This window comes from Armigeres subalbatus, chromosome 2, assembly GCF_024139115.2.
Source record: "Armigeres subalbatus isolate Guangzhou_Male chromosome 2, GZ_Asu_2, whole genome shotgun sequence".
Classification (NCBI taxonomy): domain Eukaryota; kingdom Metazoa; phylum Arthropoda; class Insecta; order Diptera; family Culicidae; genus Armigeres; species Armigeres subalbatus.
Window position 1 is genome coordinate 78,523,921 of NC_085140.1, and position 22,608 is coordinate 78,546,528.

Below are 22,608 nucleotides of genomic sequence, written 5' to 3' on the forward strand. Positions count from 1 at the left end.
TACCGAAAAACAGCGGAAGATCTTTTCGGAAAAGGTCGAGACTGAGTTCGTTACAGTTTCTTACAGAAACCTACGAGCGCTGTTCGTCACTCCCAGCTACATGAATCTTGGCCCGTTTTAAATTATCGGCGTTTACAAAACAACGATTTCTTATAAAAATATGTTTTGGAATGAACAATAAATAAATTGATTATATAAGAACAAAATTTAAATTATTAATAATAATAGTCCAAACTTTTGATTTCGAAAACGATACCTACTTTTATTTTGCATAGTGTTTACATTTTGGTTTGACAGATCAACAATTGTTTTAAATGTCCTAACTTTCAATTTTAGAGCGGTTCGGATTTTTTTAATCATGAGCATAACAAAAGTTTACGTACTTTTATTTTGAACATGAGCAACTCTCTACGAAAAAGAACCAACGCAACTTTTTAGTTTTACCAACGGTTTTTTTAATTTCAATAATGATTTTTCTTTCTGTGTATTCATTGGTGAATATTCAACTCGGTAAGTCATGACAATGGCTAGAAGCATTTTATTTCTACTTTACACGTACATTTTCTTCCCTAATTTCAGATTTTGCTTCCGGCCGGACATCGACTACTAGGAAACTGCAGTCGGCAGTAATGAAATCCATACACAGAAAGAAATATCATTAATAAAATTAAAAAAACCATTGGTTAAAATAAAAAGTTGCGTTGGTTCTTTTTCGTAGAGAGTTGCTTATGTTTAAAATAAAAGTACAGGAACTTTTGTGTCAACAAGGGTTTAAAAATGGCATTCCACTCTAAAATTAAAAGTTTGAACTTTCAAAACGAAGTTGTAGAAGTGTCAAATGCATCGTGAAAATAAAAGTGTGATACTCTTAATTGGAATAATGGCAGGTGTTTTGAATTTTGTAAACAAAAAATATTTCAAACAAAAATTTTAAAAAGTTCGTAAGTGCAAAAACCGACTTGTTTTGTTTTCACAACAGGAGTTGGTTTTAGACTCACAAACTTTTCAAAATCAATTCATGGAAACTTTGATTTTCAAAATATTTAGAATTCGATATTTAGTTTATTAAACCAGTAGGTACGTAGTAAAAAACTTTTACATGTTGAAAAATGTTTATCCCATTGTTGCCATTACATTGGGTTGGGCTTGATGTTGATGGTGTCAATATTTAACATATAAGGCTTCGTCGGTCCATCTTCACAGTTTCCTGTCACGGCCACCGCTCAGAAATATAATCCGTAGATTTCTAACTTTCGCAGCCTGCAAACATGGTTACGATAAATTATTAGTCTTGGTAAAATAGAAGGCAGAAGTCGTGTTAACTTATTTTCCTCGCATTATTGCAAACCTCCCACAAGCAGTTATGGCACTACGCTAAGGGTACCATTTTTTCAATGATGCGAGAAACAATTTTTTGCGCGAGTTTCTTGATTTATAGTAATAGCGCATCAATGAAATATTCTTACCTTACGAACTCCCAGGGTTTGAAACATAATTAACCCAACTTCCCGTTTTTCCGGACTCCTGGACGTTTTCATATGATGAAAAACGGAGCGCATTTCTGCAATGATTAAAACGAAACGAAGTATGAGGTAAAACTCGGGCAGCAGGATTTTTACCTGAATAATATTCATTTACTTACCTAATAAAGTATCTGTGCACATAACCAGGACCTTCTGCTCGTTAAGTAGGCACAATAAACCTGATAAATAATAACCCTTTTTACTGCGATGTCAGCAATCAGCACTAGCCGCCGTCGATTGCACTGTGGGTAAACAGCATTTCGGTAGATGGTCAACATTGTATTTATTCTCATAAGGATTTTGATGAATATTATATGTAATTATTTAGGTAGCGTATATTTGACATTATTGGCTTTTTGAGTTATTGTTTATTAAACTTATTTTTCATGAAAATTTTTTATATTTTACTATTATTATACTATAAGCTGAAAAACGTTTTCCTAATTTTTATTATTGGAATATCCCATAGTATTATGAAACCGAGATTTCTATTTTGTTTTGTGATAAGGTGCTAAGCGTGCAAGGTGATTTGACAGTTGTACAATTCTCAAGTTGAAAAGGGGAACTTTTAAATTCAGGTTTTCAACAAGGAAAGTTACTCTCAAATCAAACAAAATACTTTTACTGCTAGAGATTTTACTTTTATTTTGAAGAAAAAAACATGCTTTTCAGATACAAAGGACATCATTTTTAATTGTATTAATATTTGTTTTTTCTGTGTAGGTATACCTTGCGAGTAAATTCATTATACAGGAAATTCTGTTGAAGGAGGTTGAAGCGACTGCCAGAATGAAGCGAGGGATGTTATTTATTTCAAACTAAAATGTTTTACAACATATCCACGTCCGTACTACCGGTCTGTTGGTCAGATGAGCAATATAGGTAGCTAGCAACAAGCGCAATAATATACTGCTTCAGAAAATGTTACATAATTTGCATAAATAAAAATGATTTTTGTCACGTTATTTTAAAGATATTGTTTTCATTTGATATTAAGAAATCGGAATACATAAAATGCAATTTCAAATCTCAAATGGAAACGGCCCCCTGGTAAAAGCTCAAAAAAGTACCTATATTTGGGTAATATTCACCTATAAACTGTTCCTATACTGAAACACCCAAATATGGGTAAACGGGGATTCACCCATATCTAGGTATGTGCACTTTTTGGTGACTTTAGGTACTCTTCACCCATATTTGGGTGAACTGAAGTAAGCGTGTGGAGAATGGCCGGAAACAAATCCTACACAGAAAAAACAAATATTAATACAATTAAAAATGATGTCCTTTGTATCTGAAAAGCATGTTTTTTTCTTCAAAATAAAAGTCAAATCTCTAGCAGTAAAAGTATTTTGTTTGATTTGAGAGTAACTTTCCCTTGTTGAAAACCTAAATTTAAAAGTTCCCCTTTTCAACTTGAGAATTGTACAACTGTCAAATCACCTTGCACGCTTAGCACCTTATCACAAAACAAAATAGAAATCTCGGTTTCATAATACTATGGGATATTCCAATAATAAAAATTAGGAAAACGTTTTTCAGCTTATAGTATAATAATAGTAAAATATAAAAAATTTTCATGAAAAATAAGTTTAATAAACAATAACTCAAAAAGCCAATAATGTCAAATATACGCTACCTAAATAATTACATATAATATTCATCAAAATCCTTATGAGAATAAATACAATGTTGACCATCTACCGAAATGTTGTTTACCCACAGTGCAATCGACGGCGGCTAGTGCTGATTGCTGACATCGCAGTAAAAGGGTTATTATTTATCAGGTTTATTGTGCCTACTTAACGAGCAGAAGGTCCTGGTTATGTGCACAGATACTTTATTAGGTAAGTAAATGAATATTATTCTGGTAAAAATCCTGCTGCCCGAGTTTTACCTCATACTTCGTTTCTGTTTTAATCATTGCAGAAATGCGCCCGTTTTTCATCATATGAAAACGTCCAGAGTCCGGAAAACGGGAAGTTGGGTTAATTATGTTTCAAACCCTGGGAGTTCGTAAGGTAAGAATATTTCATTGATGTGCTATTACTATAAATCAAGAAACTCGCGCAAAAAATTGTTTCTCGCATCATTGAAAAAATTGTACCCTTAGCGTAGTGCCATAACTGCTTGTGAGAGGTTTGCAATAATGCGAGGAAAATAAGTTAACACGACTTCTGCCTTCTATTTTACCAAGACCAATAATTTATCGTAACCATGTTTGCAGACTGCGAAAGTTAGAAATCTACGGATTATATTTCTGAGCGGTGGCCGTGACAGGAAACTGTGAAGATGGACCGACGAAGCCTTATATGTTAAATATTGACACCATCAACATCAAGCCCAACCCAATGTAATGGCAACAATGGGATAAACATTTTCAACATGTAAAAGTTTTTACTACGTACCTACTGGTTTAATAAACTAAATATCGAATTCTAAATATTTTGAAAATCAAAGTTTCCATGAATTGATTTTGAAAAGTTTGTGAGTCTAAGCCAACTCCTGTTGTGAAAACAAAACAAGTCGGTTTTTGCACTTACGAACTTTTTAAAATTTTTGTTTGAAATATTTTTTGTTTACAAAATTCAAAACACCTGCCATTATTCCAATTAAGAGTATCACACTTTTATTTTCACGATGCATTTGACACTTCTACAACTTCGTTTTGAAAGTTCAAACTTTTAATTTTAGAGTGGAATGCCATTTTTAAACCCTTGTTGACACAAAAGTTCCTGTACTTTTATTTTAAACATAAGCAACTCTCTACGAAAAAGAACCAACGCAACTTTTTATTTTAACCAATGGTTTTTTTAATTTTATTAATGATATTTCTTTCTGTGTAGCCAGCAAATATAATACAACCCAAAATGATTCGGGATCTGTAAGAGCAAACGGATGGCAGAGAAAATATTCCATACGGTAATCTTCACTGCTGTTGCTAAAATTCTGTCGATTCCGGGCGATACTCAAACATACATCAAGACTGTGATATGTAGTGCGAGATATAATGATCGATATGAGTAATAAAGCTTTTCATGTAGATTTGATTATTCCGTGTAATTTCATTTTCTGAACAAAACAAGAAAAATACAAAATTTACAATTATTATTTCTTTTCGTTTTCAATTCACTTTGAAATTGTCTGAACATCATCCAGATTCCGAACTATAACACACTGAATACTGTGGTGACGCTTCGATTCCATTCTTCTTTGCTCTTGAAAAATGTAGCTTCTACACCAAGAATATAACACTGAATGAATCTAAAAGTGCACGTTGTACTTTATGCCAAATCACATGCCTACTGCGATTGAAATTCAATATTGAAATTCAAATATGCTATAATAGCTATAAATTATCAAGATGGTTTGTGTACTGGATATCTAGTTTGACATATTATGGTATGCTGTAGGGCACCAGCACTTTTTGCCTTTCTCGTACAACAAAGTTGTACCGAAAGGCTATCATTTCACTCTGAAAACTTTTTACAGGACTTACTTTTTATTTTATTATTATAATTGAATAGCGTTATGGGTTCATTCCCAACTTTTCATTTTATTCAGCATAATGATCAATTATTATTCAATTATCAAAACGGAAAATAAAGCACAGGACAACATGCATTTATATGTAATCCTCTATATATTTAACATTTATCCATTATATATCCCACAATATTCCCCTGTTCTACTCTACCCAGAACATTCTTCATTTTCAATTTCGGTTCTATCACAATCTTTCACATACAGAGTATATACAGAGTTTAGGCAAGTTAATTCATCATGCTTTCATTTATTTTGTTTTATTTTGCTATATTGTACCGCTCATAATCAAATCTACTTATACGTTTTTTTTTTGTTAAAACCTTTCCATTTGCTACACTAGTTACCCTAATCATATTAGTTTCAACACTCATCACACGGTGTCACTACGGTCGCTACTTCAAGTTGCTTTTCTTTTGTTCATGATTCGATCATCATCATCATTTTAAGTTTGCAACCATTGACTTGAATAACAAAAAAATAAAGTATGGAAACTCCTATCTTGTGTTCGTGTCATTCGTGTACGGCGAAGATGATATTTATCACAACATACTATACATACTCGATCAAGCTATTACGTCATCTTTGATTGTTTACATTTTTCATTATTTACTTATCATTTTTTATTTGACTTCCTTACCTTTAGTATGTGAACCATTGAAACGCAACCAAAGTTATGAAACGTCATTAGCTTAGCACTTCCTAGCACTTCCAATAAATTAATTTCCTAAGTATCTATTCGGACTAGGTAATACATTTTATTTAACAAATTAGGAAAAAAGCTGTGTTTAGGTCATCAACGGAAAGCATTCGTTTGGAGATAATGAGTATGTATGAACTCCGTCGTGATGCAAACAAATATGCGCAAGTTATCTAATTACTGCGTTATGAGTAAGCCCTCTAATTTACGCTTCTGCCAGCTTGGTCATTATTGATAACCCGCGATTACGCATTCAACATGGAATCAGATCACTGATACAAAACTGATGAAGGCTTGGAATTAATGTTTCAACAAAATCTATGTAGGTAATGTATATTATCTCTTATTTCTTGCTCGTCATTCTTATTGCTCTAAGTTATATAATATGCTTACTTCATTGAAAAATACTGTAGATAAAATCATTGTTGAACCTTTTGGGTTTCTTGATTTCTCGTCGATTAAGCCCCTGCGGCATATGCTCCATTTCTCCAATTCCAGTGTCTCCGCCAGAATCAGACTTGGTTGGACTACATGATGTTGATGAACAAGGGGCTTTCTTAAGATCGTTCACACTCCTAGCGTACTGAACACCATTAGCATTTACTACTACCATTTTTGAACCATCTTGAGCTACAACTGTATAGCGCTCTGAAGAAAATGTAGAGTCAGTCTTCGATTTTCTTTGTTGCTTCACAAAAACGACATCTCCGACGCGAATGTCCGAAGGTCTGGCCTGTCTTATACGATCTGCATTTTTGGAGCTTATTAACTTTTCCTCTGCATCCGTCTCACGAACGTTTTCCCTATCCAACTTTTTCTGGTTATAATTGTTCCAAAGACTTGGGAACGTTCCGCGGAATTTCCAACCAGTTAATAGTTCAAAGGGAGTTACTTTGAGTCTGGCATGTGGTATCAGAGTGTTGTGGTTGTGCACAAATACATCTAATTCTTTCCTCCAATTTTTACCTTCTATTTTTGCAGCAGACAGCATTTTAATTATTGCTTGATTCTGTCGCTCAACTAAGCCGTTAGACTGCGGACTTAGTGGGATTGATTTACGTATGTTTATGCCTTTTCTTTCCAAAACTCACAGAATGATGAGCTTTGAAATGGTGGCCCATTGTCACTCTGCATAATTAGTGGAATCCCCACCATTTGAAGATTTCCAGAAGGGCAGAATTAGTGCTGTCGGCATTGGTGTGATGCATCTCAACTACAAAAAGGAATCTTGAATAGGTATCGACTACCAAGAGGAATTCGCCTGATCCAAATCCTGGAACTTTCAAAAAGTCGATTTGAATGATCTCCCAAGGGCCTTCTGGTAATTCCCGCGACGCCAATGGAACGGGTGGATTGCTCCTCGATAGCAGTACACACGTCTCACAATTTTTGATGAATTTCTCGGCTTCAACACTCATTCTGGGCCACCAAAAAAACTCTCGCATAATACGTTTCATCGCTACTTCGCCAATATGACCACTATGAGCCGATTTTAAGGCCTTCACTCTCAATTTTTTTGGTAGGATAATCCTATCTCCCTTACAGACCAGCGCCCCTAGGCTGTGTAGATTCTTTTTGTGGGCTTCAAATTTCCGTAAATTTTCTGGCCAAACATTATGCTCCAGAGCAAAACGTAAGTCTTTCATTTCTTCGTCTTTTTCTGACTGAACCTCAATCTCACCCAACGTAATTTCCATGCATCCTGCATCCAAGCTGCACAACATGTGATTTTCATTTTCCTCGTCAAATGGTTTTGTTTCCTGGGAGCAGCTAATTAGGCGAGATAACGCGTCCGCTATGTTGTCTTCTCCGCTAATTCTTTCCATTGTGAAATCATACGGCTGTAGTCTTAGAGCGTATCCTTCAGCTCTTGAGAATGCTCGCTTCCCGATTCGGTAATTTGAATGAAAGATGAACTCATTCGCCGATGCATCAGTACGAATTATAAACGGTCGACCGGTTAGATAGAACGTAAAGCGCTCAACGCCCCATACTACTGCCAGTGCTTCTCTATGAGACTGTGGATAGTTCCTCTCCGTGGCCGTTAGTGATTTAGATGCACACGCAATTATTCTTGGTTTGCCATCCGAGTTGTATTGGGCCAATACTGCTCCTAATCCTACAGCAGAGGCATCAACAAATAACTCGGTTCTATCTGTAACACTATAGTATCCTAATGTCTTTATTGCTTCCACAGCGTCAGTTTTCAACGAAGTGAATTCAGCTTCTTCTGCTTCTGTCCAGTAAAATCCCGTAGCATTTGCTAGCTTCCTGAGATATTCCGTCTTTGTTGCGCGATCCACTATGAATTTGTCGACAAATGTAATTAAACCAAGAAAGCTTTTGACCTCGGCGCATGAAGTCGGTACTTTGAAACCTTTAATTGCGTCTATCTTCTCCTGGTCGATACGCCATCCTTCAGCTGTGAGCTCAAACCCTATAAACGTTACTTTTTGGCTACTGAAGACGCATTTTGATTGATTAAGTTTCACATTATGATCCTTTAGCCTTTCCTGAACTGCGGCGAGGTTTCTGTCATGCTCTTCTTTAGTGTCTCCGAAGATCAAAACGTCGTCTTGATAGCTGCATACACCTTCACATCCTGCCAGAATTGTGCGCTCCATCACCTCCTGAAAGATGTCAGGTGAGTTGCACAACCCGAAGGGAAGCCTTTTATAACGGAACATGCCGAACTCCGTCATAAAATTAGTCAAATGCCGCGATTTTTCGTTGAGTTCAATATGAAAGTATGCACTGGATAAATCTATGGTAGAGAACCACCGTGCACCTTCCAAATTAGCAATGATTTTATCCAAACTAGGCATTGCATACGGGCTTCTGAGGATGTATCGATTTGGACCTCGCAAATCAACAACGAGGCGGAAGTCATTAGATCCTTTCGGCACAACAAGCATAGATGAACAGAAAGATTGATCCATGGTATCTGTTACACGTTCCACAATATCTGCGACGATTAGTTCATTAAGTCTGCTATTCACAGCTTGTTTCATAGCAACCGGAATATTCATGTAAATATTCCGACACGGTGGCTTTGAAGTATCGTAGCTAATGTTCACGGCCGGAATGTTGAATTTCGGAAATTTCTCACCGTTGCTTACGAAAGCAATATTTCGCCAACTGTTGCTGATTTCATTCTCGATAGTCCTATCGTTGATTGGTACTTTCAATCCTAGGAGTAAGATGCTATACCTAGTTGCCGTAGACCGACTTAGCAGAGAACGCAGTTCTTCGACAACGTAGAATTTTTCGAGGAGTATCGGACGGTCGTCTGAAATGTGCAGAAATGCTTCGAAAGTACATAACACATGTATACCATCTGACGTAGCATATGCTTTCAAGGGGCGATCAGTACCCTGCTGTATGTTGTGTAAACCTTTGCTGTATTCGTCCTTTCCTATTAATCGTTCAAACATCGGTTTAGTCATAGTGTTGACTTGTGCACCAGAATCAATCATAAACTTGCATGGCATTCCTGCTACGGTGGCATTGATAACTCCGTCGTCCGTCGATTCATACTCCATTGCGGGAGTATTATCATTCATTGCATTTATTGGTTGGAAAGCCTATCAAATCAAACTAATTAATTTGAATCTTGCTCATGGGTAGTTATCACCTTAATGGGCTATAATAAGTACCGTTACCGTACCTAATTTTGCGCATTTTAGCAACATTGTTTGACATAACAATGGCACTTACTCACGTTTCGAGCTAATCAAAACGCTATTTGGTGCGCAAAATATGGTGCTTTCACGGTAATGTGATATATGATAATCCCATTCTCATTATTTTTATTTTATTTTTTTTATTTTTTTTTATTTGTTAATTCATCGAATTCATAATTTTAATAATAAGTAAAATTGTGTAGGATATTGTTATTATTTGCCCACGGTGATAAGTATTATTTTTTTTGAGTTACTAAATCAAACTTCACTTACAGGTTTCTCTTCATCCTCCTCTCGGGGCATTGTTTCCGGCTTAGCTCCAACCGCAGCCACTTCTAACGGGTCCCCGTTCACCTTCTGGTTATCGAAAAGCCTCTTGTTTCTAGGCACTATTGGTAACTTACAAGCTCTCAAAAGATGACCCACGCCACCGCAGTTGTGACACGTCATACTTGTTGCGAAACACCTCTCCGCTGAGTGATAGATGCTGTTGCATCGCGTGCAACGCTCTGGAACTTGATAATCGGAAGCCCTCCAGACCATACTACCTCTCACTGGACGTTGTCCTCGACCTCGACGAAGATTAAACCTTTGATTCGGTGTCCTTCCATACGCTGGAGCATTACGCCTTGTCACGAAGCGTGAGCGTTCAGCACTAGCGTGTATTGCATTAACTGATGCCGACGAGGATTCCGCAAAGCTTATCTTTTTGGAAACATATTCCTCATTCAAACGAATGGTTTCGATTTCCCGCACTTTGTCAAGAAGGTCAGCTATTGTTCCTTTCTTGCTCATCAATTTAAGGGCCGCAATTCTAACTTCCTTATGCTTGGCCTGTTCAGCGACTGTTCCCAATATCTCCTCAAACTGTTTTCCTTCGGAATACTCACATTGTCTTGCCGCTAGGCTGACTCTCCGGATGAACCCCAGATCGGATTCATTTTGCTGCTGTGTCATGAGTGCTAGTTTCCTACGCTGAAGCATGAGATCAGAAGTCGAGGCGAAGTACAATTTGAGTCGAAACATAGCGTTCGAATACGGGTTTATTTTCCCGTCCGGTGCATCATTAGGAGATTCCGTTGCCTGGTAGATCTCTAGCAGTTTTTGACCCGCTTTGACCTTGAATACAACAAATTTTGTTGCCTCATCGAGTATGCCTGCTAACATCAATGAATTATTCAGAAGGTCCATCCAAGCTTCGAAGTCCATCCTGGAAATGTCTTCTCCTTCTACAGTTGGTTTGCATGCCGGTATATTAATCGATGATACGGACATCTGATTCATCGATGAAACGAATTGCGAAAGCTCAACAGCATTTTCGGTCCGGCGGTTAGGCTGATGGTGCCTTGTACTTGACGGACCCAGATCATTTTCAAATTCTTCGCTGTTCACTTCACTCTGCGATAAAGAAAAACCGGCTTGCAGAGAACGGATTGTTTCTTGCGCCTTAGCAAGTTCATCCGAGAGTAGAGCGTTACTAGTGTTGGCTTCAGTTAAACCTTTTAGAGCTGCCTCCAATTTGGAGCTCTTTCTTTTCCTGTTAATGCAATTATGATGTTATACGTTATACATTCCTTCACTTTTTTGTTCAATAATAAAATTCCAATTCGCGATAATAGTGCTCATAACTGTTCTCATCTCAACCGCTTCTTTTTTTTTTTTTAAACTGATTTTTTTTTGCAGCGTAATCTACTTGCCCAGACTACCTTTTTTTTTTTGCCAATACATATATATAGATATATTTTTTTTTGTTTTATCTGGCTTAACTTTTTTTTTTTGCCGTTGTGAATATGGCATACCTTCATTTTTTTTGCCAAATTACAAGTTTGTAGAATATGGCTTATCTAATTTTTTTGCCATGTCACCATTTGCTTAGTATGCATTTCAAATAATCTCATTCGATCTCATCCAACCCCTTTTTTTTTAGGTGCAAGCGGAATCATCACTATTATCGCCATTGAAAATACATGTTAATCTTCGAATTTCGGCCGATTACTTACTTTGTGGGAGCGGAAACCACGCCAATGTGGTGACGCTTCGATTCCATTCTTCTTTGCTCTTGAAAAATGTAGCTTCTACACCAAGAATATAACACTGAATGAATCTAAAAGTGCACGTTGTACTTTATGCCAAATCACATGCCTACTGCGATTGAAATTCAATATTGAAATTCAAATATGCTATAATAGCTATAAATTATCAAGATGGTTTGTGTACTGGATATCTAGTTTGACATATTATGGTATGCTGTAGGGCACCAGCACTTTTTGCCTTTCTCGTACAACAAAGTTGTACCGAAAGGCTATCATTTCACTCTGAAAACTTTTTACAGGACTTACTTTTTATTTTATTATTATAATTGAATAGCGTTATGGGTTCATTCCCAACTTTTCATTTTATTCAGCATAATGATCAATTATTATTCAATTATCAAAACGGAAAATAAAGCACAGGACAACATGCATTTATATGTAATCCTCTATATATTTAACATTTATCCATTATATATCCCACAAATACCATCTGCTATGAGTTCGTTTTTGATATGTGCGTCAGCTTCATTTTGGATGACAACCATTCGAATAGTCATCATTGTCGTCTGATTCAGCCGAATGAGAATCATCCACATTCCGACTGATTATCGTTAAAGGGCGCTAGCGAATCAGTTAGCAGACGGTGCTAGGATGAAGTATTGGTTCAGTGCAGATAGTCAAATCATAGGACTGTAAGGTAGGTTCTCCCGATGGAATCTCATAGCAAAATGTTTACATTGTGCTGTAATAATGCAAAAATGGCTGGATGGTCCAGTATTGGTTGGGGGTTCACTATTGGTCATTTTACCCTATTTGTTTGAAACAACAACTGCTCGACCAGCATATTGTGACCGGGGTGGTTATGCTCTTAAAAAGTTAGACAACTGCTACAGAATCCATCTCCTCTCATCAGCTGATTGTCAAACTGCAAGTCAAGACAAAATTTTCAAAACGACTTATCTGCTTTTGTAAACAAAGATTCAAACGACGATTTGACGAATCTGATAGCTCACCCACGCAAACCAACACCATCAACAAGTAGCGGAAACCTTCAGCTACCTATTGATTGTGTTAGTTTGCGTGGGAGAGCTATCAGATTCGTCAAATTGTCGTTTGAATCTTTGTTTACAAAAGCAGATAAGTCGTTTTGAAAATTTTGTCTTGAAGTGCGGAGTGTGCGAGACGACAGTTTCAAAATCAAAACATCAGTGCAATTTTCCACTTTATCTCGAAAAGTTTGTGTGTATAGAATTGGATTTTTGGCTCTTAATTACCTGAAATTATCACTCCGAGTGTTTGAAGATGTCTTAACATCGCGCTAGTGGCGGAGGGTAGACGGTTTTATCATCTACGTCCACAACAGTATCTAATTACTGCAGTGAGTCAAAGGGGCGTAGGAGTTGTGTAATCTGCCGCATTATCTGATGGAACGCGTTCAGATTTGGATAAATTAGATTGATAAGGTCTATAAGAAGATTGAAAGGAGTATTGGCGTAAAAATGGCAGTGGCTAAATCGTGGAGTTTTGTATTTGTGTTCATGTGGCTGTCGTTTCTTCTGGGAGCCGGTATTCATCTGTTTTCGAAGGGATTTCTGCTGACTCGAATGGCGCAAACGGATTACAATGTTTGTACCCTATACGATGATTATCGATGTGAAAATGACAAGGATTATAAGGTAGAGACAATTACAATTTCCTGAACCGCTAGTGTTATCTTAATCTATACATTTGGGTTTATCACTGAGGGTCAATTTCTTCCTAACCCTACGCTTACATTTTATACCTCTGTAGACTACTGTAACAGAGATGAAAAAATGGCCCTAAAGAAGAGATATCCGATGTCTTTATTAGATAATAATAGTTCGATCATTTAATAAGAGTTCTTATTTTTAGGGATCCTGCAACGGTTCTGAAAAAGTGGCCTCAATCTTGCGAGATGTAAACCAGTCAGCTAGCATCTGTTTGCCTCAGAAAAGTAAAGTCATCCTGCTGGTAATAGATGCCCTTCGATACGACTTTGGAACATTTGATGCTGATTTGAAGCATCCGCTACCGTATCTAAATAAGCTGCCAATTTTAATGGAATTGCAAAATCGCTACCCAGATCACACTCGGAAGCTGAAATTTGTAGCTGACCCACCGACTACGACGATGCAACGGTTGAAGGGTATGACGACAGGAAGTTTGCCGACGTTCATTGATATTGGGTCTAACTTTGCCTCCCCAGAAATTAACGAGGACAATGTGGTTGATCAGTGGGCTAGAAACAACAAAACAGCAGTATTCTTAGGCGATAGTACTTGGACAGAGTTGTTTCCGGGAAGGTTTAAGCGGAAGTACGATTACCCGAGTTTCAACATCCATGATTTAGACACGGTTGATCGAGCGGTGGAGAAGTACCTACCGCGTGAAATTGCTAAAAAGGATTGGGATGTGATAGTTGGGCATTTGCTGGGAGTGGATCACTGTGGACATCGTTATGGACCACTGCACGATGAGATGACACGAAAGTTGAACGAGATGGATGTATTGATACGAAACGTAACAGAGCAGATGGATGATGAAACCACTTTGATTGTGATAGGCGATCATGGAATGACACAAACTGGGGATCATGGAGGAGAGTCTTCAGATGAGGTTGATGCGTTATTTTTCATGTATTCGAAGGGCTCCCCACTGCTACCCCAAGGATATGATGAACATGTAACGGAAATTCAACAGATTGATTTGGTACCACTTCTTTCCACCCTACTTGGTGTGCCAGTTCCATATTCCAACCTGGGACAAATCAACTTCCAGTTAATTCCTGATACAAAACTGGACACATTTCTGAAATATCAATTAGCCCTGTTGCATTTATGGCAAAATGCACGTCAAATACAGAACTACTTTCAGCAGTACGCCGAATCCAATAGAGGTACCTTTACGGTAGATCAGTTGGATGATTTCGACAACAAATTCCTCATGCTGACCCAACGAGTCAATACGGTCTACACGGAGGCCGCTTTCCAGAGCTTTTCAAAGGATCTTCGCCTCTACCTCAAGGATATTTTGGAAAGTTGTCGCGAGATCTGGGTCAAATTTGATGCGCAGATGATCTCGCATGGCCTTTTAGTGACGTTCTTGACATGCTTTGCTACTTTCATCCTGATTGCCTACTCTACCGCCCATCAACTGGGACAAATATTCAACGGACAAGTGATTTACTATATTATCGTGCTAAGCTTTATGGCAGGAACATCTGGGTACTTCTTTCATCAGGATTTGAATATGTCATCGGCAGAACATGGATCGATTTTCTTTGCCTCGATTGCCTCCATAGGAATCCTGTGTTTCTTGATAATTCAAAACTGGACCAACATCACTGAGAACATCAGTCATTACAACCACAAGAAGAACTTCGTCACAAGAATTTCCTTCACCTTCACCACCTGCGTATTCTTTTCAAACAGTTTCATCATCCAGGAACAGAAAGTATTATCGTACGTATTGATTGGATTCTTCATTCTCGCCGTGTACAACATACAAAAGAACAGTCAATTCAAGATTGTGCGCTTCCGGTGGCCGACGTTACGTAAATCTATCTTCCTGAAGCTGGTAGCGTTGGCTCTGTTTGGAATTTCGCTGATTCGTTTCTCCAGCAACTATTTTCGATGTCGGGAAGAGCAAGGTAACTGCACGGATTATATTGTAAAGGCACCTACTCCGGATGCCAGACGCAAGTCGGGTCCTGAATTCGACCTTATCCCTATTATTGCTCTCGTTTGCTACATCATATGTGCTCGATACTACCTCAGAGCTTGCGGGAACCTCACCGGGAACTCATTTAATATATTGTTGGCTCGATATGGTCCACCGCTAGGTGTGATTTGTGCATGCGGCCATTTTACGTTAGCTATGAACAACACTAAAGGCGTTCCTCAGATCCACGTCGATGCTTTTGCATGGACAGTTTACGTTCTTTTAGTAATACAAATCATTACCATCTTGATTCGACCCTTGATGATTTTCATCTTACCGAAGAAGAAAGAAATGATGAACATTCTTTATGGAGACCAATCGAACCCAGCACCAGAAATCTACCGACAATTACGTGACAGTTATAATTCTAAGACCACGTCAACCGTGTCGGATGAAGTTCCTATTGTTTGCGGTCTGGCAACTGTCTACTCGTCCGTTTTCATTTCAATTGGTGTTTTTATAGTGATCCTGCTAGCCCTTTTGCTGGGTTCGAACGGGACAGCCGGTCTAGTCATCACCCTCGTCGTAACCATTAGCTATGGAATCATTACATCCATCCTACAGTACGAGAATTCTACAAACCTTCTCACCTGCCTGCAGCCCACCTTCACAACTTTGCTCGCCTGGATCATTCTGATGCAGTTTGGATTCTACGCCACATCCCACCAACCCACTATGTCACAGATCGATTGGAACGCGGCCTTTGTTGGCCGATCCTGGTACTACGACAACAACAACATCCTGTCCGCCGCCTTGGTTCTGCTGAACTCTTTCTCCGTTACATTCCTCCTTTCCATGATGTACCCGCTGATCATCTTCACACCGTTTTGTGTGTACACCATGTGGCCATTGCTAGCCCAGAAGATTTATCAGAAAACGCCCGGGACGAAGCGCAATGCGAAGGGTAGCTCGCGAAAAACAGAAGCCGGTACCGTGGAGTACCGAAGTGTTACCGTAAACAAGCAGGACGACAACAATGAAGACGCTGGAGTAGAGGAAAGCGAGAGATTAAGTAAGAAGGCGATCGATTTCGACGTAACCAAAGGCGAAATTAATCTGTACGAGAACGAGAAATTGTTTGTCGGAACCGCTTTCAAGACCGGTTGCCAGCTGTTGCTGATTCAAGGAATTCGGGTTAGTGTAATTTTGTTTAATAGATAAATATTTAATAGTTTTTAGTGGAATCAGTCGTCGTAAGACGAATGTATATTATTACATTTCATGGAATTATTCTTTTAGATATTCTGTGCCATGTTTGCCTGCACTCTGCACTGCCGTCACCTAATGGTGTGGAAAATCTTCGCACCTCGCTTCATCTACGAAGGTATCGGAAGCTACGTCGCCTTCATCGGTCTCAACTTGGGTTTCTTGTTGTTGCTCCGGGTTCACCGTGCAGTGAACAATCTCATCAGCCAAATAAATAAGGAACGGTAGATTTACGAACAATCGATTCTTCATCATCATCGCCTTGTGAAATACAAAATGCGACGTAGCAAGGCAATCTAGTCTTACCATCGATTTCTGTATTCGGTATAATTTATTATTTGCATTTTCAAAAGCGTAAAATATTATTTATTGAGCGACAAATTTGCTTGAGAACGTACAATTTACATAATTATTAACTCATCATTAGTAATTGGGGATGCGCCAATAACGTCCAATATTTGAAGTATTCCTAATTTATGCACAGTTTTGGACCTTCCATCCAGTTAATAAAGGCATTTGCATAAGTCATTTGGCTTAATGCATCAGCTAAACTAATCAGCGCTTTCAATTTTTCCGAACTACCAGATCGAAGTCGAAGGAAATAATTTCATCTCCTGACGATGAGGGACTCAATTCTTACAGGTTTATCCTCAACTGTGGTTCTGCTAAACATAAACGCGTTCTCCCACATAAACGAGAATGGTTCGAGCACCGCGTTTATGGTAAAACCCTTTCCGCTTATCGTTGTTTGGAATTAAGTACCTGGAACAAGACGTTGTTTACTTTTGTAGCTGCTACTGTGATCCTAGATAAAATACAGAGCAGTACGCTAGGGTATTAGATAGTCTTGTAGGCGCACTAAATAGTCTTTTTTTTTCTTCCTAAGCAATGGAGGGGAATCTGCTCAACAGACATCCTGGGTTGTCCAGAAAGTGCGGGGTTAGGGACCACCTCCAACAGCAAACGAGGGAGGCAAGACTACATCCCCGACCCGCTAAACCGTTTCCATTGCCGCCAAGCCCATAGTCCCTTCGGTACAACCAGAAAGTAATGCTTCAAAGGGAGGCCAGTGCACAACGCACCCTCGAGGTTAGCTGCGTGTCCTTGCAGCACCGAACATTGTGACTCGCTTTTTTAGAAGAACACCGTGCACCGTGGTATCGTGCCAGCGCATTGCCGGCTTTCCAGGTGGCCTTACCACGCCCTATGTCCTCGGAAGGTGGGAAGGGTCGACTTCGCGCCTGCTTCCCTCCTTGACCTCTCTGCGATAGGGTCTATTCGCCAACACACATAGGGACTTGCCGACGCGGTACCTACACCTGCCCCAGCCTTGACGAGGACCCCTTTCCGTCCTCGGGCTTGGAACCCGCCCGGTTGACCAACGCCGCGAAAGCGACGATACCATGTTGTTCTTCGCGCGGTCACTAAAAGGATCGAGTTCGACCACAGAGCCACGCGCCACCTTCTGTATAGCTCCGAGACGATTTGGGCGATAGACGAAAAAAAGGCGTTCCAGCCAACTTCATCTTTACACATCCTCCGAACTAGGTTGTCCGGGCTAGTGTCCAGACCACATGTGGCAAGCATGTGGTCACGCATTGCGTGAAAACGTGGGCACACGAACAACACGTGTTCCGCCGTTTCCTCTAAACCTGCGCACACTAAACACTCGGGCGTGGCCGAGCAAGCCAGCTGCGTTACCTGCACTGTGATTTTGCAGCACGCTTAAACGCCGGGCACTTCGAACCCCCCATGGGGTGCTTGCTGTTCACAGCTTTGCTGGAACAAATCAAACAATTTATGTGTTGAACTTAATTTTAAAATTAAAAAAACACTTTAATAAAGGGAAAAAAACAATTGGGAGGGTTCGTGCAGCATTGTGCCTTATGTCCCTCCAATCCGCAGCGTCGGCAGAAATTGCTTCTGTCAGGGCCTTTGCAGTCCCATTGCTTGTGCCCCGGTTCCAGGCACTTGAAGCAAACTTCGGGTTGCTCGTATATGCCCACTAGACTGGCCCAGGAAACAAAAAGTTGTCTAATTCCACGGGGCACCCCCCAGGATTGTGTCTTTGGGTGAGAAAATCAATCTCTAAAAATTTCAGCTCAATCGCTTGTTGCATAAGCTGGCGCATTTGATTTGAAGTTTGTATGGGGATTTCAGCCAAAATGTATAGGAAAATACACCTCCGTCACTCATTCGATCTAGAAATTGGTTCTGATTGCTCGATTGACCTCAGAATTGCAAAAACGGCAGTTGGTATGCTATAGAACAATTTCACAGAACATTGTATGATGATTAAATGAACTTTTATAAGGGTTTCGGCTGGTGATTCAACCAAAAACCCAAAAATATACAAATCAGCTCCTAATAATTCAGCCGAAAATTATATAAAGTTCATTTAATCATCATGCAAATGTTCTGTGAAATTGTTCTGTAACCTCTACCAACTGCCGCTTTGCAATTCTGAGGTCAACCGAGCATAAATCAGAACCAATTCTCCAGATCGAATGAGTGACGGAGGTGTATTTTTACATTTTGGCTGAAAATCATACAGAACTTCAAATCAAATGCGCCAGCTTATGCAACAAGCGATTGAGCTTGAAATTTCCAGAGATTGATTTTCTCACCCAAAGACACAATTCTAGAGGGGGTGCCTGAGGAATTCTGACAACATTTTTTCTCCCCATAGTAATCTGGGCCAGTCTATTGCCTTACAGGAGCATACCGACCATCCCACCTTGATGCTTCCTAACTTGACTTCCTTGGAGGCGTCCGCTGCAGATATCTAAACCAGTGCTACCTGTGTCCTGCCGTTGGCCTTTCCGTAGCCGAACGGCTGCGGTGGGCACCTCCACTTCATACTGTAGCCGCAGTGCCGTGACGAAGCTCTTCGACTTCGGTGATCTCGTCCAGGTCTTTAACCCTTAGATTCACCTCCGTCGTGAGTGCCTCACCTGACCGTCTCTTAGGACTTCCTCCGCCAACTTCGTTGCAGGCCCTTTTGCGAAACGCCCCGCTTCAGCTCGAGGATCATCTCGCCCATCCGGGTACGTCTTATTCCAGGTCCTTCCTCCCCCGGTTTTGATGGTACCTGGCCGGGGTTCAGCTTCCCAGCCCCACTAGCCTTATTCGGGGTAGTAACCCTCCGCGTTTTTGGCAGCTGGCTCCCCAGGAGCTCATCCCCTGGCGACTGTCTTTCCGTTTTTGTGTCTGCTCCGTTGGAGCAGTCACTGACGTGCCCGCGAATACTTGAGCCTCAGTCTGGGTAGACTTTGGCACCACCGTCTTCGCTGGCACGCCCTCGGTCGATTCGACCTTGCCCGAGTCCGCGAATTCTTGGGCCTCAGTCTGGGTAGACCTCGACTCCACGGATTTCACGGGTTTACACTTGGCCGTCCCGACCGCCTTCTTCCGCTTGGCGTCCAACATCGACTTTCGAAGTTTCAGCAAGCTCCTCTTGAGGTCCTTACTGATAGTATGCTTCGATGATGCAAAGTCGATGATGGCGTCCAGCTGTTCCGTCGCCACCTCGAAGGCCGAAAGCCCATCGCGCTTGCGGTTCATCGCCTTCACAAGCCATGGGCCGTCGATAACCTCTACCGGCATAGCGGAGGAGAAGGTTAAGTGACCCACGCTGGCGCTGCGCACCGAGCAGCCAACTATTGCCTCTGGCCTCCTAGGCGGAGACCTGAACAACCCACCTCTTACGAAGGGGTTGTCGCCTACACTACTACCACTAATTGATGGATTGACTTGGTTTTCCATTTTGGTCCCACGAGTGCACTAAATAGTCTGAAACCATTAGAAGTAGCAGGTGACTTCAATGCGTGGGCAGTAGCCAGAGGTAATATCCTGCTAGAGTCGCTAGCGAGACTGAACGTGATCCTGTTAAACGAGCCCGAGCAGCACATGTCAGGAAAAAAATGGTTGCAGCAACTTTATAGTGACCAAGGTTAGCAGAAATCGCTCTCAACATATAACGTACAACTTCTTCTTCTTCTTTCTGGTTTGGGTGGTGCTTTTCTTTTGCGCACACACCCACCTAACTGGACTGGCATCGCAAATCTCATCGGAAACAAATACCAGGTGAACGTTGTAAGATAGCGGAATCAAATGACTTGACTGGGCAGTTGGCATTTGGCGTATTTTGGAGCAAAGCAATATTGCAAAAACTCGATGTGAAGGCACTACCCAGGTAACCAATAAGCATTGAAGTGAGCACTATAGCAGCATTATACTTGCATTGCATTATAATTATAATATAAGCATTTCGAATAAGCATTCTCAAAGCAATCATGAGAGGCATAGTCTTATAATAGCATTTTGAATGCACAATGTTGTTATTCGTGATTTGCATAGAAACAGCTACATTAGTGCTCCTTTTAAATTGTTCATACGTCGAACGTTTTCCAATATGGAACCATATACGTGCAACTTTCCAATATGAAACCATATGGCGGAGACTATTATATATAGGTAGTTCTTGCTGAAATGAACCAATTCAACTGCGTCGGCGACAACAGCAGCCTTGAAATTTCCACAACTTTGAACCCCATGAGGATCATCGCAGACGCCAAATCAGCCACAATGGGGATGTTACCAAAAGTTGTTTTTATTCGGGTACCACTAACGGCCCGACACCACCATGAACAAGGGCGTTTCCTTGGCAATGGTTGCAAATAAATCAAAGGAGGCAGTAACTTCAAGATCGTGAAAAAATAGTCTTGGTAAAGAAATAGTGACGGCCCTTAGAAGCAAACCGTGTTAATTGTAAAATAGCTATAGTATTAAAATAAATTGTTTTAAAACTAGTTTTATTATATAGGTTAGTGACCATATTGTCCCGCTGTTTCGCTACAAGAAGTAGCTAAGACATTGGTCCTTCTCCCGCAGGTTAGTGACCATACTGCCGCGCTGTTTCGCTACAAGAAGTAGCTAAGACAGGGGCATTGCGGTTACAATTCAGATAGAAGCAAAGAAGGGTGAGACGTGAAAAATTGTGCAGGAAAATCGAGACCGTGAAGAGACGCAGACGGAGCAACTCTACCGCGCTAATAACGCACGAATGTTTGTATCCGTTGGTATAAAATTTCAAATTATTTAAAAAATGCGCCATGTTTTCGAAGATATAAGTACACTACGAAACTATAGAGGATACAACACTGGGTTGTATCCGTGAACAGCTAAACATGGCGTGAATAGTGTCACAGAACAATACTGTGAAGGCGCTATAGTAGCGGGCTGAAGGGTTCTACGATATTTGGCGTGCAATACTCGTTCACTTTGAAACAGGCGAGCGTGTAGATCAGTCGAGCTTATTGAATTGTGGAGAAATTGTGCCAAGTGATAGTTCAGTGAATAAAAGTGTACTATCGTTCAGGACCTTTTTTTGCGTTTTTATTAACGATAGCCTTCTGATTGGCGTGTCGGGAGACCGCCATTGCACGCACCGACTTGGGTAAATCCCGAGTCTAACCGTCAAGGACCGCCATTGCTCCTCTGGTTCTAGACCATAAATATCAAGAAGGACAAAGCTCTCGGACCATGGCCCTAACTACCAAGGAGAGGATCCCTTCTCGGTTCGACAAAGGGCGGCCTTGCCGTCGTCGGCCCACTACGTCTGAAGGAAGCGCCTGTTGGCGAGAACCACCTTCACAACCCGCTAATCCAACCCGTTACCCACTGTCAGGACGCCAGCCAGCCCTGCCACCATCTTCCAGCAAGTTCCATCGTATCCCGCTGGCCAGCTGTACCGCCATCTTCCAGCAAGCTTAATCGTTTCCGTCGACCATTGCTTAACCAGCAACCCAGCGAAAGCTCGCAGAGGTACGTACTGCAGTGAACAGTGAACCAACCACCGAAATACACCGTGAAAATCGATCCTATAGTGTTAGTTTATTTAAATCTTTGAGCGCCTTTAGTGTCCGTGAAGCCCCTCCGGTTGCCCGGTAGTGATTAGCCGACCCTGTGATTAGCTGCGAGTCTCGCACTACTGAGTTGTTGTCGGGTAATTAATCAGCTTCAAGTTCTATGAGAAGTTAAACAGTTCACGTAAGGGCCACGTGCCACAGCCCGATATGTGTAAGCATGAGCATTATGACCGCACAATTCGTAGTTGCTGCTCCGTGATTGACTAGAACTTGCGAAATTGTTCAGAGAACACAATAAATGGGGCTTAG

At 40.6% G+C, this 22,608-nt stretch overlaps 1 protein-coding gene and 1 long non-coding RNA gene across 2 annotated transcripts; one reads left to right on the forward strand and one right to left on the reverse strand.

Moving 5' to 3' along the window:
• Nucleotides 1-1,056: 1,056 nt before the first annotated feature.
• LOC134214586 (uncharacterized) lies at nt 1,057-1,754 on the reverse strand. The gene is made up of 3 exons (XR_009979840.1): nt 1,643-1,754; nt 1,467-1,561; nt 1,057-1,260 (listed from the first exon to the last, which is right to left on the reverse strand). It is a non-coding gene; the product is annotated as an uncharacterized LOC134214586 (long non-coding RNA).
• Nucleotides 1,755-12,659: 10,905 nt separating this feature from the next.
• LOC134209341 (GPI ethanolamine phosphate transferase 3-like) lies at nt 12,660-16,970 on the forward strand. Its single transcript, XM_062685330.1, has 3 exons — nt 12,660-13,158; nt 13,376-16,357; nt 16,463-16,970. The coding sequence occupies exons 1-3, from the start codon at nt 12,982-12,984 to the stop codon at nt 16,655-16,657; spliced, it is 3,354 nt and encodes a 1,117-aa protein (XP_062541314.1). The 5' UTR covers nt 12,660-12,981; the 3' UTR covers nt 16,658-16,970.
• The last annotated feature ends 5,638 nt before the right edge of the window (nt 16,971-22,608 follow it).